The sequence below is a fragment of the Pseudonaja textilis genome, chromosome 17 (assembly GCF_049901715.1).
Source record: "Pseudonaja textilis isolate UNSWEBS1 chromosome 17, rPseTex1.2, whole genome shotgun sequence".
Lineage (NCBI taxonomy): Eukaryota > Metazoa > Chordata > Lepidosauria > Squamata > Elapidae > Pseudonaja > Pseudonaja textilis.
The window spans coordinates 774,228-791,783 of record NC_142006.1 but is presented as its reverse complement, the minus strand read 5'-3'; the positions used below and the strand labels follow the sequence as shown (position 1 = coordinate 791,783).

The 17,556-nt window shown below is 43.6% G+C and overlaps 1 protein-coding gene across 2 annotated transcripts in view; it reads right to left on the bottom strand.

Annotated features, from left to right (window-relative positions):
• Nucleotides 1–17,556, bottom strand: part of COL5A1 (collagen type V alpha 1 chain) — a 250,402-nt gene that overhangs the window by 166,054 nt on the left and 66,792 nt on the right. For both annotated transcript variants that reach the window (XM_026719149.2, XM_087914298.1), the window contains exon 4: nucleotides 11,979–12,141. In XM_026719149.2, coding sequence (XP_026574934.1) covers nucleotides 11,979–12,141 — 163 coding nt within the window. The remainder of the gene's footprint in view (nucleotides 1–11,978; nucleotides 12,142–17,556) is intronic.

The following is a 17,556-nucleotide window of genomic DNA, read 5'->3' as shown; positions in this document are numbered from 1 at the left end:
GCACGCAGTGGGGCAACCCAAGCTTCTGTCTTAGGCCCAATAAATACACTTCAAAATCTTCATCAATGTTTTGGACGAGGGAGGGGGAAGTCAACAAATTTACAGATGGCACCAAGCTGGGGGAAATTGCTAACATTTTGGAAGATGAACTTAAGATTCAGAAGAATCTTAATAGACTTGGACGCTGGTTCCTATCCAGAAACATGCAGTTCGGTGGTGAGAAAAGTAAGGTCTTGCTCACACTCTCACTAACATACTAACAGCCAATGGATTCCAAAGAAAGAAGATTACCCACCTAATCCAAAAAGAAACCCCAACCAAAATCCAAGACAGAGTACCAGAGAACGGCAAAGCCCTCCTCCCATATATAAAAGGCACTACAGACAAAATCAGCAAGATCCTCGAAAAACACAACATTAAAACAGCATTCTGCACAAACAGAAAAATATCCACCATCCTAAGAAACCCTAAGACAAAATCGAGTTAGAAAACCAAGGAATATATGAAATCCCTTGCACCGCCTGCCCCACCACATACATTGGACAAACTAACAGAAGAATAAGTGCAGGCATTGAAGAACACAAGAACTCAATCAAAAAAGAAGAACCAACCTCTTCCCTGATCCAACACCTCAAAGCCACAGGACATGAGATTGACTTTAAAAATACCAGAACTATCGCCAAAACCGAACACTTCAACAACAGAATAATCAGAAAAGCCATAGAGATAGAAAAACACCTACACAGCATGAATAAACGAGATGACACCTCCCGCCTACCAGCCATTTGGAAACCCGCTCTCATTAGCAAATGAGTACCGAACATGAAGAATGACACCAGACCCATACCCACGAGGGCCACACAAGATGCTACCACCACACTTCCACATAGAAAGCAGACTCACACCCACACAGAAGATGAGACACGACCATGGACCAGAAGCTGTACCGCAGCTGCATCACTACCTGCTTCAAACCCCTCCGACCCATACATGAAGCGAACGGACGCCCACCATGAAGATGTGGCACAACCACGAATGTGAAGCCAAACAACAGGATCACAGCTCACCAGCTCAAATCCCCCAGCAACTAACACTAACTTGAGCACAACCAAGACCCCACCTGAACAGAACACACCCCCACCCAAGCAGAACACAGCCAAGCCCCCACCCAATCAAGTCACACCCCCACTAGCAGTTAAAAGGAAGAAACAGCTGCAAGCTCACATTACTCCGAGAAGCACAAAGCCGAAGACACAAGCCTGAAGATGATGAATGAGACTTCATTGAAACGTCGCCTAGATACTTCCAATTTTATGCGGTAGAAAACCCGAATAACCAAAGATCCATATGTGTGTGTGTGTGTGGATGAGATTCTGTGTGTGTCAGATGAGATTCGTTGCTACAACTTTAAAAGCACAACTACAATGACGTGGGAAAATAGCCGAACAAAGCTGAATGCCATACATGTAAGTACCCGTGAAAACTTAAGGAATATATATATATATATTATTCAGCTTTGTTCGGGTATTGTTCGGGTATTTTCCCACGTCATTGTAGTTGTGCTTTTAAAGTTGTAGCAACGTTTCGGCAGAATCTCATCTGCCATCATCAGGCTTCTGTAATGTCTGTATACACACACACAGTATACACACACACACACACACACACACATATTTAAGCTTTGTATCATTTTAGTTCTTATTCTTATACCTCAGGTATAAGTCCTCTCACCTCATTTCTATTTCATCTTGAATTCTTATTTCAGTTTTGTGAACTCTCTTTCCTGTCCCTCCAATAATAAAATTTGTTCCATATTTTATAATATTCTGATTTATCTTGTTCTTTAAATTCTACTGTCAATCTATCCATTTCGGCACATTGAAAAATCTTATGAATCATAGCATCTTCACTTGGAATTTCATTTGCTTTCCAATTTGGGGCGAATAACATTCTTGCTGCTGTGATTACATGCATAATTAAATAGGTATCAGCTTTGCTAAAGTTATCTACCATTATTCCTAGTAAGAACATCTCAGGTATATTACTAATTTTTACCCCCGTCATTCCCTCTAGTCATGACCAAATTTTGTACCAAAAGTCCTGAGATTCTTTTGCATGTCCGCCATACATGATAGTAAGTGCCCCGTACTTTTGAGCATTTCCAGTAGTTGGGTGATTGGCTACCGTACATTTTAGCTAGTGTAGCTGGCAGGAGATGCCACCTATAAAATATTTTCCTTAAAAGACATTGCTAGTGTAATCTTTTCATTTCGCTCCCAAATTCGCTGCCATTGGGCCCTGGAATTGTTGGTTCTGTCTTTCTTCTGTAAACTGCTTTGCATTTTCATTCACTGGGCAGTCTGCCACTCAGATAGATGGGGGAGGATGTCGTTGCTCCTCTTTGCGTGCCCAGAAAGACTGGAGAGCAGCTAGGGACACTGATTCTTTCAAAGGGGAAAAATGTCCCAAACCTCAAGATTTGCCCCATCACGAATGAAAGGAACCTCGCCTGTTTTTGACATTAGTTCTAGTTCAATATTGCTGCGTCTGTTTAAAAGGACACCATCAAACTAAACCTATTGACGTTTGATGGGAAGGAAGAACACTGATAATGGTGAATCTTTTTTCTGCTTTCCTTTGGTTCAGAGTACACAGATTTCTTTCCCAAAGGGGGCAAGGAAACAGCATCTCTTAAAGTTCATCAGCTAATGCACACAGAGAGAGAGAGATTTGGAATTATCTAACTTCGCCGAGGTCCCAAAGTTTTACTGCCCTAATTCAACAAATTTCAAGAATGTCTCATGTAAACGTGCAAGATATTTTTCTGGCAGCTGGGCAGGTCCTGCTCTTTCTCTTCTCTTTCCTCCCCGCCCCAACCCACGGCAGCGCATGGCCTTTCAGCTGATACGTGACTCACAGCGGAAGAATTTCAAAACAAGTGTAATAATTTTAATATGGTTTGCTTTGGCTTAGGGGAAACGTATGAAATTGGGAATCAGAGCTGGCTGTGTTTTCCATTCCAGAATGGAACAAGCTTGGTCTCCCCCTAATCGCTTTCTCGCTCTCCCCACTGCAACTTTTAGGAGGGCACCATCAGAGTAAGACCCGGATTTGTTGAATTTGTGAATTTGTTGCTTGATCTGTTAAGATAATTACGGTCCCCTATGAGTTGAGCCTGACTTGTGATGATCCTAAGGACGCATCTGTCTCGTTTTCTTGGCAGTAACAAAGTAAGTGGGTTGCATTTGCCTCCTGTTGGATTTGGGGGTGGGATTTCTTTTCTACCTTCCAGCTATGAGGTTGGTGGTCTCCCATCCAATCCTACTTCGATTTTTTTTTGCTTCAACACAGCAACTTCCTTCCCTCCTTTCTTGTCAATATTTTCCCGTCTCCCTCCAGCCAAACCAAGCCCCCCAAATGCAATCCCCAATGAGGAATGCCTTCCAGATAAACAAGGGCAGCTCTGCCTGGAGAAACAAGGGCTCAACGGCCCCCAGTTCTGGAGACCGAAAGCAAAGCAAAAACATCCATTACATCTTGAGCTCCTGGAGAGGAATTCATGCCTGTAACAGAAAGCCTGCTGGCTCAACGGGTTTTTAGATTTTCCGTGGCTTCGTGGTATGAAGTTGAAGCTTTATTTCCTTTAAAAACACATCTTCCTTAAAGGGCTCCACAGCGAGAAAGTGAACTCTTCACCAGGCAGCCAAGGCACAAGGTCTCCCCTCGGCCTCTGCAGCATGCAGCAAACTTGCAGCAAACTTGCAGCAAACTACGGCACTCACATCTTGCTGTGCACTGCACCAAATACCCACAACTGAGTCCAACTAGCATACCTGCAATGAGGCTGTTCAGTTCTGCATCTCAGACTGATCAGAGAGGAGGGGAGGGGAGAGGAGGAGAGGGAGGGGGACAGGAGAGGGAAAAGGGGAGGAGAGGGAAGGAAGAGAGGAGAGGAGGAGAGGAGAGGAGAGGGAAGGAGGAGAGGAAGAGGGAGAGGAGAGAAGAAGAGGGGGAGAGGAGAGGGAAAAGGAGAGGAGAGGGAAGGAAGAGAGGAGGAGAGAAGAGGAGAGGGGAGGAGGAGAGGAAGAGGGAGAGGAGAGGAGAGGAGAGGAGCGGGAGAGGAGAGGGAAAAGGAGAGGAGAGGGAAGGAAGAGAGGAGGAGAGGAGAGGGGAGGAGGAGAGGAAGAGGGAGAGGAGAGAGGAGAGGAGGGGGAGGAGGAGAGGGAAAGAACAGGATAAGGAAAGGAGAGGAGAGGGAAGGAGGAGAGGAAGAGGGAGAGGAGAGAAGAAGAGGGGGAGAGGAGAGGGAAAAGGAGAGGAGAGGGAAGGAAGAGAGGAGGAGAGGAGAGGAGAGGGAAGGAGGAGAGGAAGAGGGAGAGGAGAGGAGGGGGAGGAGGAGAGGGAAAGAACAGGATAAGGAAAGGAGAGGAGAGGAAAGGAGGAGAGGAGGAGAGGAGAGGAGAGGGAAGGAGGAGAGGAAGAGGGAGAGGAGAGGAGAGGAGGGGGGAGGAGGAGAGGGAAAGAACAGGATAAGGAAAGGAGAGGAGAGGTAAGGAGAACAGAGGAGAGAAGAGGAGAAGGGAGGGGACAGGAGGGGAGGAGAGGAGTCGCTGGGCTGTTTCTGAGCTCAGCACATATTGTCCAGGCCCAATTCACTCTCAACCTGTTGGCCCTGGAAAGTTTACATTTTCTAGCACGCCATGAAAAGGAAGGGAAGCAAATAAACGATTCAATATAATCCCCAGGGAAAAAGGAACAAAATTAATTAGAACACCCCCCTACCTTGCCTCTCGAATGTGTTTTCAAACTTGTTCTATTTAACTGCAATATCTGGCACCCTCAGCCATTTAAAGAGCCTCTTCTTTGGCAGCTAAGGCAAATTGCAGATATCAAGCCAGCTTCGTAGTTAAGAACCACCCAAACAGTATCTGCCTTTTAAAATCTTCTGATATGTAATATCACTATCTTTTTTTTAAATTGAGATATAGAAGAGAACAACTTGCAGAAGCCATGCAGCGTTGGAAGATGTGGCGGGACCTGGCCCATAAAATCACCAAGAGTCGGACACGAATGAATGGATAGCATCATCATTTTTAATTGGTTGAGAAATACCTGACTAGACTAGACAATAACTGCATCTACTAATCGGATTAAAAGGAGTAAAAGTTGCCAGGAATGAAACGATACATTGCATTTTGGGCTTTATAATTAATGAAATTAAGATATTATAGGTTTCTTAATCTCTTGATTTCATTCATCCTGGCGCAAAGCAGAAGTGGGGCTGCTGTGTTTTTGTGGTGAGGAGACGTTGTCCTTCTGAATGCCTGTCGGATTCTAGGAAAGTTGACGGATCCTCCTTGCAGAGGGACTACAGCCCCGCTCTAGATAAACGTCTCCCCGTAGGAAGGGAGTAGAAACCACTTGGGAGCATCATGAGAGAGAAGTGGGCATATTCTGTCTTATTGCATTCATTATTCTACAAGAACAGGTTTCATTGGGCTTTCCTATTTTGTTTAATACAGTATAGGGGGGAAAAAAACCCATAAAAGTAAAGGAAAAGGTTTCCCCTGCTGACCAGTCGTGTCTGACTCCAGGGGTTGGTGCTCATCTCCAAAGACATTTCTGTGATCGTGGGGCTGAGGCACGTGGAAAGCTGTTCCCCTCCCACAGAAGTGGTACCTATTTATCTATTTGCATTTGTATGCTTTCAAACTGCTAGGCGGGCAGGAGCTGCAGCAAGGGACAGGAGCTCACCCCGTCGTGCGGCACTCAGGGCTTGAACCCAAGCTGACAAGTTTTCCAGCTGAAAAGCTCAGTATCTTTAACCACTGAGCAATAGTGCCCCCCCCAAATAAAACAAAATAAAAACAAAAACAAAAATGGGGGGGTGGGGGGAGAAAGAAAAAATCTAAGTTTTCCTGAACTTTTCTTTTTTTAGCACTTCCTGTCTCTGATTATAGCACTTATGGGAGCTTGATTTCTATTGCTCTAATGGTCCTTGTTGCTTTCCTTTGGGCTGCTCCGGCATGTCTGAGTGTTAAATTTATTATCTGGGATGCTTGGATTTTGGGACTGACTATTTCCTTCCCTGGATGGTGCCTTCCCTAGACCCCTCTCCCACAACAGGATCAGGGTACATGTGGGACTGTGGGAACTATCCTTCCCTAGACCCCTCTCCCACAACAGGATCAGGGTACATGTGGGACTGTGGGAACTATCCCCAAATGGCTGCCTTGGGGTGCTGCCTCTCTAAATAGAAAACCAAGTCCATCTGCCAAAATACTCTCCCCATTTGCCTCCCGCCAGTGTTCCCTAACATTCTGCTTTCTGGTCTTTTTTCTAAGCAAGGGGGGGGGGAGAGCTTTCCAGAATGGCGTGCACCTCTTCCTGCTCTGACTTGCTAAGAATGCCAGCCCGAGTCTTGCAAAGGAGGACGAGGGAGGCTGGCTCTTACCTCTGCACTGGGCCAGCCTCTCTCATCCTCATCCCCAGCAGAAATTAAAACCAGTGGGGACACGTTCTGGTATCTACCAAGGGAAGTGCAGCGGGGCAGCTATCCCTGCACCGCCCCATGCCAGGGCACTCAGCACAATGGGAGAAAGCGAGACTACTGGGCCAGATCTTCCAACCAAAAGGAAGACCTTTGTCTCTTCTCTTTGACCTCGCAGAACCATTCCTACCACCTTTGGGGAAGAGAGGATGATCAAGGAATTCAGTCTCTATGAGACCCAACTTGAGCCGCAGTGGCGCAGTGGTCAGAGTGCAGCACTGCAGGCTACTTCGACTGACTGCCGACTGACCGCAATTTAGCAGTTCAAATCTCACTAGGCCCAAAGCTGACTCAGCCTTCCATCCTTCTGAGGTGGGTAAAATGAGGACCCAAAAATTGTTGGGGACAATAGGCTGACTCTGTAAACCACTTAGAGAGGGCTGTAAAAGCACTGTAAAGTGGTATATAAGTCTATTGCTACTGCTATCTCTCCAGTTCCTTCAAATGCTGAACTATGGATGATCCTTCCTCTGGGTGGTCAACTCACTGGATGCCCTATACTCACCTCCAAAACTCGAGATGAAACTGGGTTTAGAAGTTCCATGCATGATCTGACTTTCTGGCCAACAACGTCTTCTTATGACTCTAGGATCTTTATTAAATATATTTTCATGCACGCATTCATTCATTTGGTTTGACCTACTTCCCAACCCAGAACCACTTGGGGTAGCATAGAAATGGATTGAAACCCATAGTTAAAACAGATGCAGTGTCAGCATAAACAAAAGGGACTGGTAACCCAGGACACTAATCAAGATTTTACTACACTCCCGGAGACTCCCATAACTCGGTCCACATTCTGGCCCAGCACCACAGGAACATCTAAGACAGTGGTGGCTATCCTTTTTGGGCTCCTGTGCTGAAAACTGCGCTCATGCGCTTGCATGCCAGCACCTAGAAAGCAATGCGTGCGCCCCCCCCATGACCCTGCGCATGCGTGCACGATTCCCCCTTTCCCCCCCGCCCCCTTACCTGCACTGTGCGCCTCCCAGCTGATTTTTGGCATGCTTGAGTCCTTTTTCGGCCTCCCAGAGGCTCGAGGGAAGCCTCTGCGGCCTTTGGAGGCCAAAAAACGGGCCCGTTTTGTCACTTCCGGTATTTCTGGAAATTGAGGAAGTGATGAAACGGGCCTCTTTTTCGGTCTCCAAAAGCTGCAGAGGCTTCCCTCAGCCTCTGGGAAGCCTAAAAGGCCTCAAATGGGCCGAAAATCAGCTGGGAGGTGCGCGCATGTGCAGTGCAGGTAAGTTGGGCTGGGGCTCGCGTGCCCACACAAATGGCTCTGTGTGCCACCTGTGGTTCATGTGCCATAGGTTCACCATCACAGATCTAAGACTTCAGAGCTTTAAGATGGCCCAGAAATGCGGATTTCTTATCTTTTTTTCAAGTACAGGTCAACATGGAAACAAACGGACCAAACTGCACTTAAAAGGGATTATCCAGAAGGAAGAATAGCAGACCAAGAAAATGCGATCAAGGAAGGAAGCAAGAAAGGATTTCTGGGCTGCCTAATTGTTTAGATGTATAGGGGGCCGTGTTCTACAAGGACTCCTGGAGTTTGGGAACAATAAAGACAGCAAAAACAGAATTTAAACAAAAATAATATCAGAGCGAATAGTACAAAATACAGCATCATGCCCCAAACAATCTCTGGACCTAATCAACCAATCAATCAATCAGAACAGAGCGGGAAGGGAACTTGGAGATCTTCTAGTCCAGCCCTCTGCTCCATCAGCAGATTCTATATCATTTCAAACAAGTCATAGTCCAGTCCTTGTTAAAAACCTCCAGTGTTGGAGCTCCCACAACCTCTGGAGGCCAGCTGTTCCACTGGTTAATTGTCCTCACTGTTAGGAAGTTTCTCCCTAATTCCAGGTTGCTTCTCTCCTTGGTTAGTTTCCATCCCTTGTTTCTTGTCCTGCCTTCTGGTGCTTTGGAGAACAATTTGACCCCCTCCTCTTTGTGGCAACCCCTCAAATACTGGGGTGCTGCTATCAAGTCCCCCATAGTCCTCCTTTACTCTAGACTAGCCAAGCCCAAATCCTGCCGCCGTCCTTCCTGTGTTTTAGTCTCCAGGCCTTTGATCACCTTAGTTGTTCTTCTTTGAACTTTTTCGGCCCGTTTTTGGCTTCCCCGGCTTCCAGCAGCACTCTGCTGGCCAAAAATGGGCTGAGCGGGGGCCCCGCGGGGCCTCCATGCACCCCATTTTGGCTGGCAGGGTGCTGCAGGAGGCATCCGTCCCATCTCCACCCCCATTTCCACCCCGGCACTCTCCCCCCGCCAGTCCACGGAAGTGAACTACAATGCTGATCCGGCCCTCGAAGAAATCCAGTTTGACCCCCTGACCTAGTTGCTCTCCACAGGCATATAGAAAACTGTACTTCAATTCTTTCTTTCTCATTCAGCGTCTCCCTCCTGGGAGAAAAAGGATTTCGCATCACCACCTGAAGTTTTCTGGCTTCAAGAAATGTCTGAAGCAGGAGCGTGCATTAAAAAGGCGCCTGGCTGATACTTTACAGCACTGAGTTTGGAAGAAACAAGTCAAGGTTTGGGGATGGGGATAAAATGTTTGACCAGAGTGCTATTTAGCAGCCAAAATCAACCCCGATCTTTCAGCTCCACAGACCCCCTGGAGTCTCCCCTAAAACTAGGGGACGTGGAGCCTGCAATAGGAGGAGAAGCCAGGGAGAAAACTCTTTCTTGGATCGTTAGGAAGTCACATTCATGAAGGATTTTTTGAAGGTGAGGAAACTCTGATTGAAAGACCACGCTTCTCATTCTCTGCTTCAGACAAACTGCTTGCTGTAAAACCTAAGCAGAAAATATTGACTGCCTCTTTTGAGACTTAGCTGAGCGCCATTTTTATCCAAGTAAAATTAATCTTTTGGTTTCTTTTCAAGTTCTTTGCCAATTTTTTATTTTAAAATTATTGTTATTATTCTTGATGATGATATATGCTTTGGCCCTCGACAACCATCATAATATGTGGTGTGTTGGGTTCCAAATGGCAATCTGTCTGTATTCGAAAATCCCACGAGATGGTGAAGATCTTTCATATACAGCACCATGTGGAACCCAACAGGCCAGGTATTATGGTTGTCAGGGGCCAAAACGTACAATTTATTGACCAGGAGACGCCAGTCGAAGAAAAAGAGCTGGAAAAAATCATGAAATATCTCGGCCTTTGGAACTACGAAATTATGGATGAAACATATAACAGTGATGCCCATGGTTATTGGCCCCCTTGGTACCATGTCCAAGAATTTTACAAAAGACATCAAGAAATTGAAGCTTCCTGCAGCAACACCAGCAGAACTGCAAAAAACTGCACCATTCGGAACATCGTATATTTTAAGAAGGTACAGTGGAACCTCAGGTGACAACCGTAATCCATTCCGAGAATTTGGTCATCACTCGATTTGGTCCTCACCGGAAGCGGATGCACGTAAAAAAAAAAAATGGGTGCGGTGCAGAAGGGGAAATGGGTGCAGAACAGCAAATTGCTGCGGCTATGAAGGGGAGTGTTTGCAACCAGTGTACAATGAGATTGGCTAGATGACCTAGGACGCTGGCAGCAACCTGTGTCAACCATTAGCACCAATCACTGGTATTGGTTCAGTTGACTGAGTTTCATGTTTAATGAATAAAAGAGATAACAATAACAACAACAGAATAACAGATTGAATAACAAATGGAAGCAAACCAAAATCTTACTCATCCACATTTCAAATTCCTAACATCTTAGAAGAATGGTATACATACAGGTAGTCCTCAATTTAAGGCCGTTCATTTCATGACCCTTCAAAATTGAGACGGTGCGGGGGGGAAAAGCAACATATAACCATCCTGGCATTTATGATTGTTGCAGTGTCCCTGTGATCATGTGATCAAAATTTGGGTGCTTGGAAACTGACCTTGATCTACAATAGGTCACGTGATTGCCATGAACAGCCCAATGATCGCATTGATTTGCTTAACGACCATGGCAAGAAAGGTAATTCAATCAGGCGTGAATCACTTAATGACCACATCACTTAGCAATGGAAAATCTGGCCCAAACTGTGGTGCAGTGGTTAGAGCGCAGTACTTCTTCTACTGACTGCCGGCTGCCTGCAATTTGGCAGATCAAATGCCACCAGGCTCAAGGTTGACTCAGCCTTCCGTCCTTCCGAGGTGGGTAAAATGAGGAGCTAGATTGTTGGGGGCAAAAAGCTGACTCTATAGACCGCTTAGAGAGGGCTGGAAAGCTCTGTGAAGCGGTATATATGTCTAAGGCCATGATGGCAACCATGACATGCAGAGCCATTTGTGCCGGCACACAAGCTGCAGGCAAACTTACCTCACTGCACATGTGCCTCACAGCCGATTTTCAGCCAGTTTGAGGCCTTTTTCAGCCTCCCAAAGGCTTGAGGGAGGCTTCTGCAGGCTTTGCAGGCCAAAATATAGCTCTGTTTTGTCACTTCCTGTTTTTCTGAAAATACCGGAATTGATGAAACAGGGCTAGTTTTTGGCCTGCAAAGCCTGCAGAAGCCTTCCTCAAGCCTCTGGGAGACCAAAAAAAGGCCTCAAACCGGCCAAAAATCAGCTATGAGGCACAGTGCAGATAACGGGGGGGCAGGGGGTGGATGAGTCGGTGGGGATTGCGAGTGCATGTGTGGGAGGCATGGCGGGGCACACATTACCTTCTGGGTGCTGGCACACAAGCACGAGCGTGCAAGTGCATGCACAATTTTTGGCACAGGAGCCCCAAAAGGTTAGCCACCACTGGTCTAAGGGATATTGCTATTGTTATTTTTGGTAGAAATGGAGAAGATAATTAAAGGAAAGTGAAGATGGATGAAGGTGGGCCAGGAGAATTGGCGAGCCTGTCGAGAGCCCAGAACCTGGAGCTCCAGACTCCCCAAGGCTGGCTATTCCAGGGGTTGATGGCATAATGGAAACCCAAAGCCAGACAGAAGCCAATTCACTTCTTGGCAGCAGAAATCATAACAGTGACGGCTTAAAGATCTCCTCCCCTCTGGGCCTCTCCCAAGTCGGTCACAGAGCGCCTTTGATCATGGCTTATTAAAGTTGGGTTTCTACCTCTCTTTCTCCCAAGCTAGGGTCACCCCAAAGAGTTCTATTATGAACCAAGGCTACATTTTCAAAGCTCTGCAATGGAGACTGTTCTACAGTGGTTTTATTTCCAAGACTTCCTTTCTAAAATAGGATGTGACAAACTTCTCCCCTTTGTCTTCTTCCCCCCCTCTCTCCCTCCTTCTCTCCTTCCCTCCCCGCCTCTCTCTATCTATCTTTCTATCCCCGTCTCCCTCTCTCCCTCTCTCTCATTTTGAAGCTCTTCTTCTTATCCCAAGAAACAACATTCTCCGATGCTCAGCACTCGAGATGCCTTCCTGACATCCTGGCAGTTCTGTCTCTCTCACGCTCTTACCTCAAATACTTCCTCATCCAGGATCCTTGTTCCAAAGACGATGATGCCATTAACGTCAATGATGGGGTGGTCGCTTCGGTCCAGCAATTTGGTGACCTTTTTTTTACAGTCCAAAATCAGAGTGACATTCTTCTTATGGACACTGAAAGCAACTCGATGCCACCTGGGGAAGAACAGGCCCAAGTAGAAGGTCAAAAGAAGGTCCAAATGTCAGGGCTTCCCATGTCCACCTCAGCCCAGAGTTCTAGAAGCTTCCCTTCCAGAAACCGCAAACATTACATCGGTTCTCAAGAAGTATTCGATGCTAAGACTAGTTTAATAAATCACATTGGCTACGTTCATCGCCAAGAAAATAAACGCTGATACAAAGCAGACAGCTTGCCACTCATTTTATCCCATGCTTTCACTTTCCTCCAAGAAGTCCCAAAGGTACTTTTTCAGGAGGCAACTGGATTTTTATATTCCTGCAAGGATTATAAATCCTTCCATTCCCCACTATTCCTGTCTGTCATGCCCCTGCCAGGGTCCAATTCAGAGGGGGAAGCTGAGCAGCTGACAGGGAATGGGAGTGTGGCTCCGGTGGCTGTGGAAGAAACTGGGGAAGGGCACAGTCCAGCTGGGCAGAGCAGGGAAGAGATAGCGCAAGGCAGAGGGAATTCAGAGGAAGACCCAGGCCCGCCCCCTCTTCATCCTAGGGCACGCAGGGAGGAACGGAGAAGGGAGCAATGTGAGTTGCATGGCTTATGGGGGAGGAAAGGGCCCTGATTCCTTTCATTCAATCATAGGGTACAAATGGGAGTTTGCGCACAGCAATTTGTTGGAAGCAAATTGTGAGTTATCTTGTTTTGTCGAAGCTTATCTGGGTTCCTGGCGTCTTCCCAACTGTGTGAGTTTTGTTGGCCTTTGAAGTCTGCAATTTCTTCTCCTGCCCTGTCCAGTTAATTGCTGCAGCTTGTGGTTTGTGTGGATTTTTATTTACGGTTTATAGGTACTTTATTTTCGGACTGAATTTCCTCCACTTAAAGATTGTTCTTGGGAGAGTTTTTTCTCCAGCCAAAGGGAACTGGACATTGGGGGCAAAGCTGGAGGTATTGAAAGGAGTCTTCTTGCTTATGTGACTGTGTTGCCTTTGTGCTACGCCCTCAGTCATCACACTGTCAGAGCTGAAGAAGCTTTTGGGATGAGAAGCGAAATGACTTCAAAAGAAAAAACAAGAGAGTCCAGTTGCCTCCTGAAAAAGCACCTTTGGGACAACCAGGACCTGGAGGACGGAGAATCTCTGCAGGTTTTCCTCCAGGAATTTCCCCAGGGAACCAGCTGCAAAATAAACATGAATTTTCATGTGTGAATGTCTCTTTTTTAACTTACAACGAACAGCCTATCACCTCCATGAATTTCTGCCTATTTTGCGATTGGAGTGTTCAAGGGCAAATAATAGTTCAACACATTTGAGCAAAAACCTATCATGCCAAAAATGAACTGCGATGAAGGTGAAGTCATAAAAAAGAGGGTTGTCACACTGCACAAAGCCCACTCTGATTTAGGGCAACTTTCCATGATTATTAGGCAGCTCCAGATGTGCTGGCCAATCATGGGAATTCTGGATTTTGCAGTTCCGAAACTTCTGGAAGGCAGATTTGATAAGATTGATTTAGGAAATTAAATTCATTTTAAATCCATTGTGGGTGCCTGTCCTGCATTCGCATATTTGTCTTGTGCTATTCCAGCCATAAACAGATTGTTTTGCTCATCTGTAAATATAAGTATCTCTTTACGGAGAATGAAAAGGCTCATATTAAAAAAGCTTGACAAACGCCCAAGTAATGGAAGAACCACAGCTTTGGGGCTCAAGAGTCCTCATTCTTTCAGTACACTGGAGAGGAGATGAAGAAAAGCTTGCTCTCACTCCGCATCTACTCATGAAATCAAAATCCATGTTCAAATTGTTTTTGGACTTTTGGTGGGCGGAGCTGGCGTCGCGATGATACAGCATGCGATCTTGGAGGTCTAAAATCACTGTCGATATCTTTGCTCCTGGATGGTCCAATTGGATCTAAACTGTCCCAAAGAGACGGTGAATGTAAAGAGCGCATCCTGTCGATCCCAGGGATATTGCAAAGTCCCTGGTAGATCCAGGAGAAGCTCTTTTTTGCCAGCGGCAAAGAGGCAGCCATTAAAGCTTCTGAAGATGGGACAGCTCCGAAACGAAAGATAGCGGAAAAAGAGAGTGTGCCGGTTTGGTGAGAACTTTATTCTAAGATTTGAAAGGACACCCAAAGGGAAAGAAAGAATCTGTAAAAGTTTTGACAGAAGTGATTAAGCAGCGATTTTAAACAGGAATGTCAAAGTAATATTTTTATTTTTTTCTCATTGTTGGATTTTGTACACATGATCTTATATTTTGAAACTGGACTGGTTTTTTTCTCTTCTTTCATCTATCCTTTTTCTCCTTTTTGATTTTATAATATTTTAGGCTAGAGACTCCCTTTTAGTTTTTTAATTTTTAAAAAATATCTTTTTCTTTTTTTAATTAATTCTTATTATATTTTGCTTGGAAAAGGAGCGGGAAAGTGGAAGCAAAAGCAACTTTGTAACACTGCCAATCAGAGGCTTGGAAATATTCTATCTCTTTTTTTACTAGACAAAGCTGAGAAAGAACTGAGACTTTTTTTCAAGGACATTGCTATTTGATAAGATAGAGTATTATTGCAGGCGCTCTTCTGGGTTTCTATCAACAGCTGGAGTCTGGTGTTGAAGCTTATAGGAAAAGAAAAGGTGATAAGTCTCTGGAGAAGAGAGTTATAACAAGAGCCTTGGATAATAAAAAAAAGTGCAGTGTGCTCTTTTTATTTTTTCTAAGTTGCGCTACCCCTCCTCATCAGTTTGCTTTTTGTAATAGCTATTTGGATTTTTGGCTCTTTGGAACTTGTCTTTGTGTTTTTTTTTCTTGTCTTTGGAAGTTAAATTTCTACACTTGCTTTTTATTTTAAAGGAAAAGCTTTAGTATTAATGATTCCCTTCTTTTTTTTTTTTAAGGGAGTAGCCTTTTTTTCTCTCTCCTTTCCTGGTATTTTGGTCTTTCTATCTACCTTCCATATTGGTTTTTTGTTTCTTTGTTTGTTTATTTTTCTGGCCTGTTGAAGAACCTGAAGAATTTTCCCTTTCTTTTTTTAGCTTTTTATTCTTCACTTTTCCACCTTTTTTTAGGATTTTACAACTTTTTCTTTTTTGTGTGTGTTTATGGTCTTTTCCTTCATTTTTGAATTTTTACTGTTATCTAACCAATCGATTGGATTAAGGTATACAAGAACCTGGAGAATTTTTTTTCTTTTTTTATTATTATTACTATTTGGCTTCTTTTTTCCTACTATTTTTATCTGGAACTACAATTGGTTATTTCGTAATTGGATTAAGGTCTAGAAGAACCTGAAGATTTTGAATTGCTCGAAATGAGTAGGAAATTAACAGCTCCTGGTTCCTCAGCTTCTACTTCTTCCTCTCCACCATCTGGAGGACAATGTCCAATACAGACAATGTTAAGGTAAGAAAAAGAACAAGAAAAAGTGACCCTGCAAATGATTATGCAAGGAATTCAAAATATTCAAACAAGATCAGAGAATATTGAAAAGGGAATAGAGAACATTGAACAAAGAACAGGGAAACCGATGAAAAAGTGGAGAACATCCAACAAATGATGATGAAGTATGATGAGAGACTCCAAAAAATTGAAGAAGATAAACAAAGAGACAAGAAGATTGGAGACATCAATAACAGATTAACTGTGGTTGAACAAGATAAAAGTGGTGTGCTGAGATGGGAGGTGGACAGATCAGAATTTTATCTTAGATTCCAAAACATAGAGGAAGAAAAAGGACAAAATCTAGCTGAGATAATGAGAAATAGCTTACCAAGAGAAGTTCACATCAGATTTACAAAGAAAGACATTAAAACGCAAATATTCCAAGTGGCAAGAGAGAAAACACTGGAATATAAAGACAAGGAGATTGTGGTCTTGAAACAAGTACCCAGAAGAGTGAGAGAGATGAGAAGAGAATACCGATTCTTGACCAAATTGCTACTTAAAAAGAGGTGAATTATAGATGGCTGATTCCAGAAGGTTTAATGTTCAAATGGCAAGAACAGAAATATACAATTGACTCAATTGAGAAAGCTGAATCATTTTACACAGAATTTTTCAGAGGGAAAGAGGAAGAGGCAGAAAAAGAAATTTCACTAATTGAATTCCAAGAGGACTGTCAAATGACGACTGAAAAAGAAGAAGGTGCAGTAGGTGGAAAGGAGGAAGCCAAAGAACAACATGAATCAAGATCCATGAGAGCTGTCAAACCTAACTAAAAAATATAACCATGGAAGAGAAAAAATTGATTACAATTAATATAAATGGACTTAATTCAGCCATTAAAGGAAGAAAAACCTTTTATAAATTAGAGAAATTAAAATGTGATATAATCTGCCTACAAGAAGTACATATGAACAATTGTTGATGCAGCCAAAATTAGGGAAAATATTTACTTCCTTAACACAATGCAAGAAAAGAGGAGTGGTTTTATATATTAAAGAGACCAGCCCACCAAAATTGATTTATAATGATGACGATGGAAGAATACTAATGGTGGAAATAATGGACAATAATACGAAAACACTCCTGATTACAAGCTATGCCCCGAATAATAATCAAGAAGAATTTTATAAAGAATTCCATATGAAAATAATTGAACTGGACTATGCTAATATAGTTATGATGGGAGATTTTAATGGAATTGTAGACAATAAACTGAACTATACAGCACAGAAAACAATAAAGCAAAACAGAAAGACTCTCCCTAAATCTTTTTTTTTAAATGGTAGATGAAATAAACTTAAAAGATACATGGAGAGAAAGAAATGCTAAAACTAAACAATACACCTTCTACTCAAATAGACATTTATCATGGTCCAGAATAGATATGATATGGAAGTCAACAGAATTGTTAACTAATATTCAAGAAATAAATATTGAAACAAGTACTTGGGCAGATCACAATCCATTGACAATTAAATGGAAAGGACAAAGAAGAAGATCTAGATGGACGTTAAATAATACTATTTTAAAGGAAAAAGACTTCCCACACACTGGATGGAGAAAGAACTGGCCTTTTTCTTTAGAGAAAACAAAAAAGAAGATACATCAATCCAGAATGTATGGGATACAATGAAGGCATATGCTAGAGGCTTGATAATAGACTATACAAGGAAAAGAAATACCATGAAAAGATTGGCCTCTAAGGCATTAGAGGATGAGTATAAAGGACTTGAAAAAGAGCTACAGAAAATGCCACAGAAAAGGGACATTAAGTTAAAAATGGATATAACCAAACATAAAATGGGTCTAATAGAAAAAGAAGAATTAGCACAGAAAATTAGAGGTGCTAAACAGAATTACTCTGAAGATGCAAGTAGATGGTTAGCACATAAATTGAGAAATGAGAAAGAATCAAGGAAAATATTGCAATTAATAGATGACCAAGGCCAAGTTTGCTATGGTAGTAAAGAGAAGGAAATCATTTGAGACTATTAT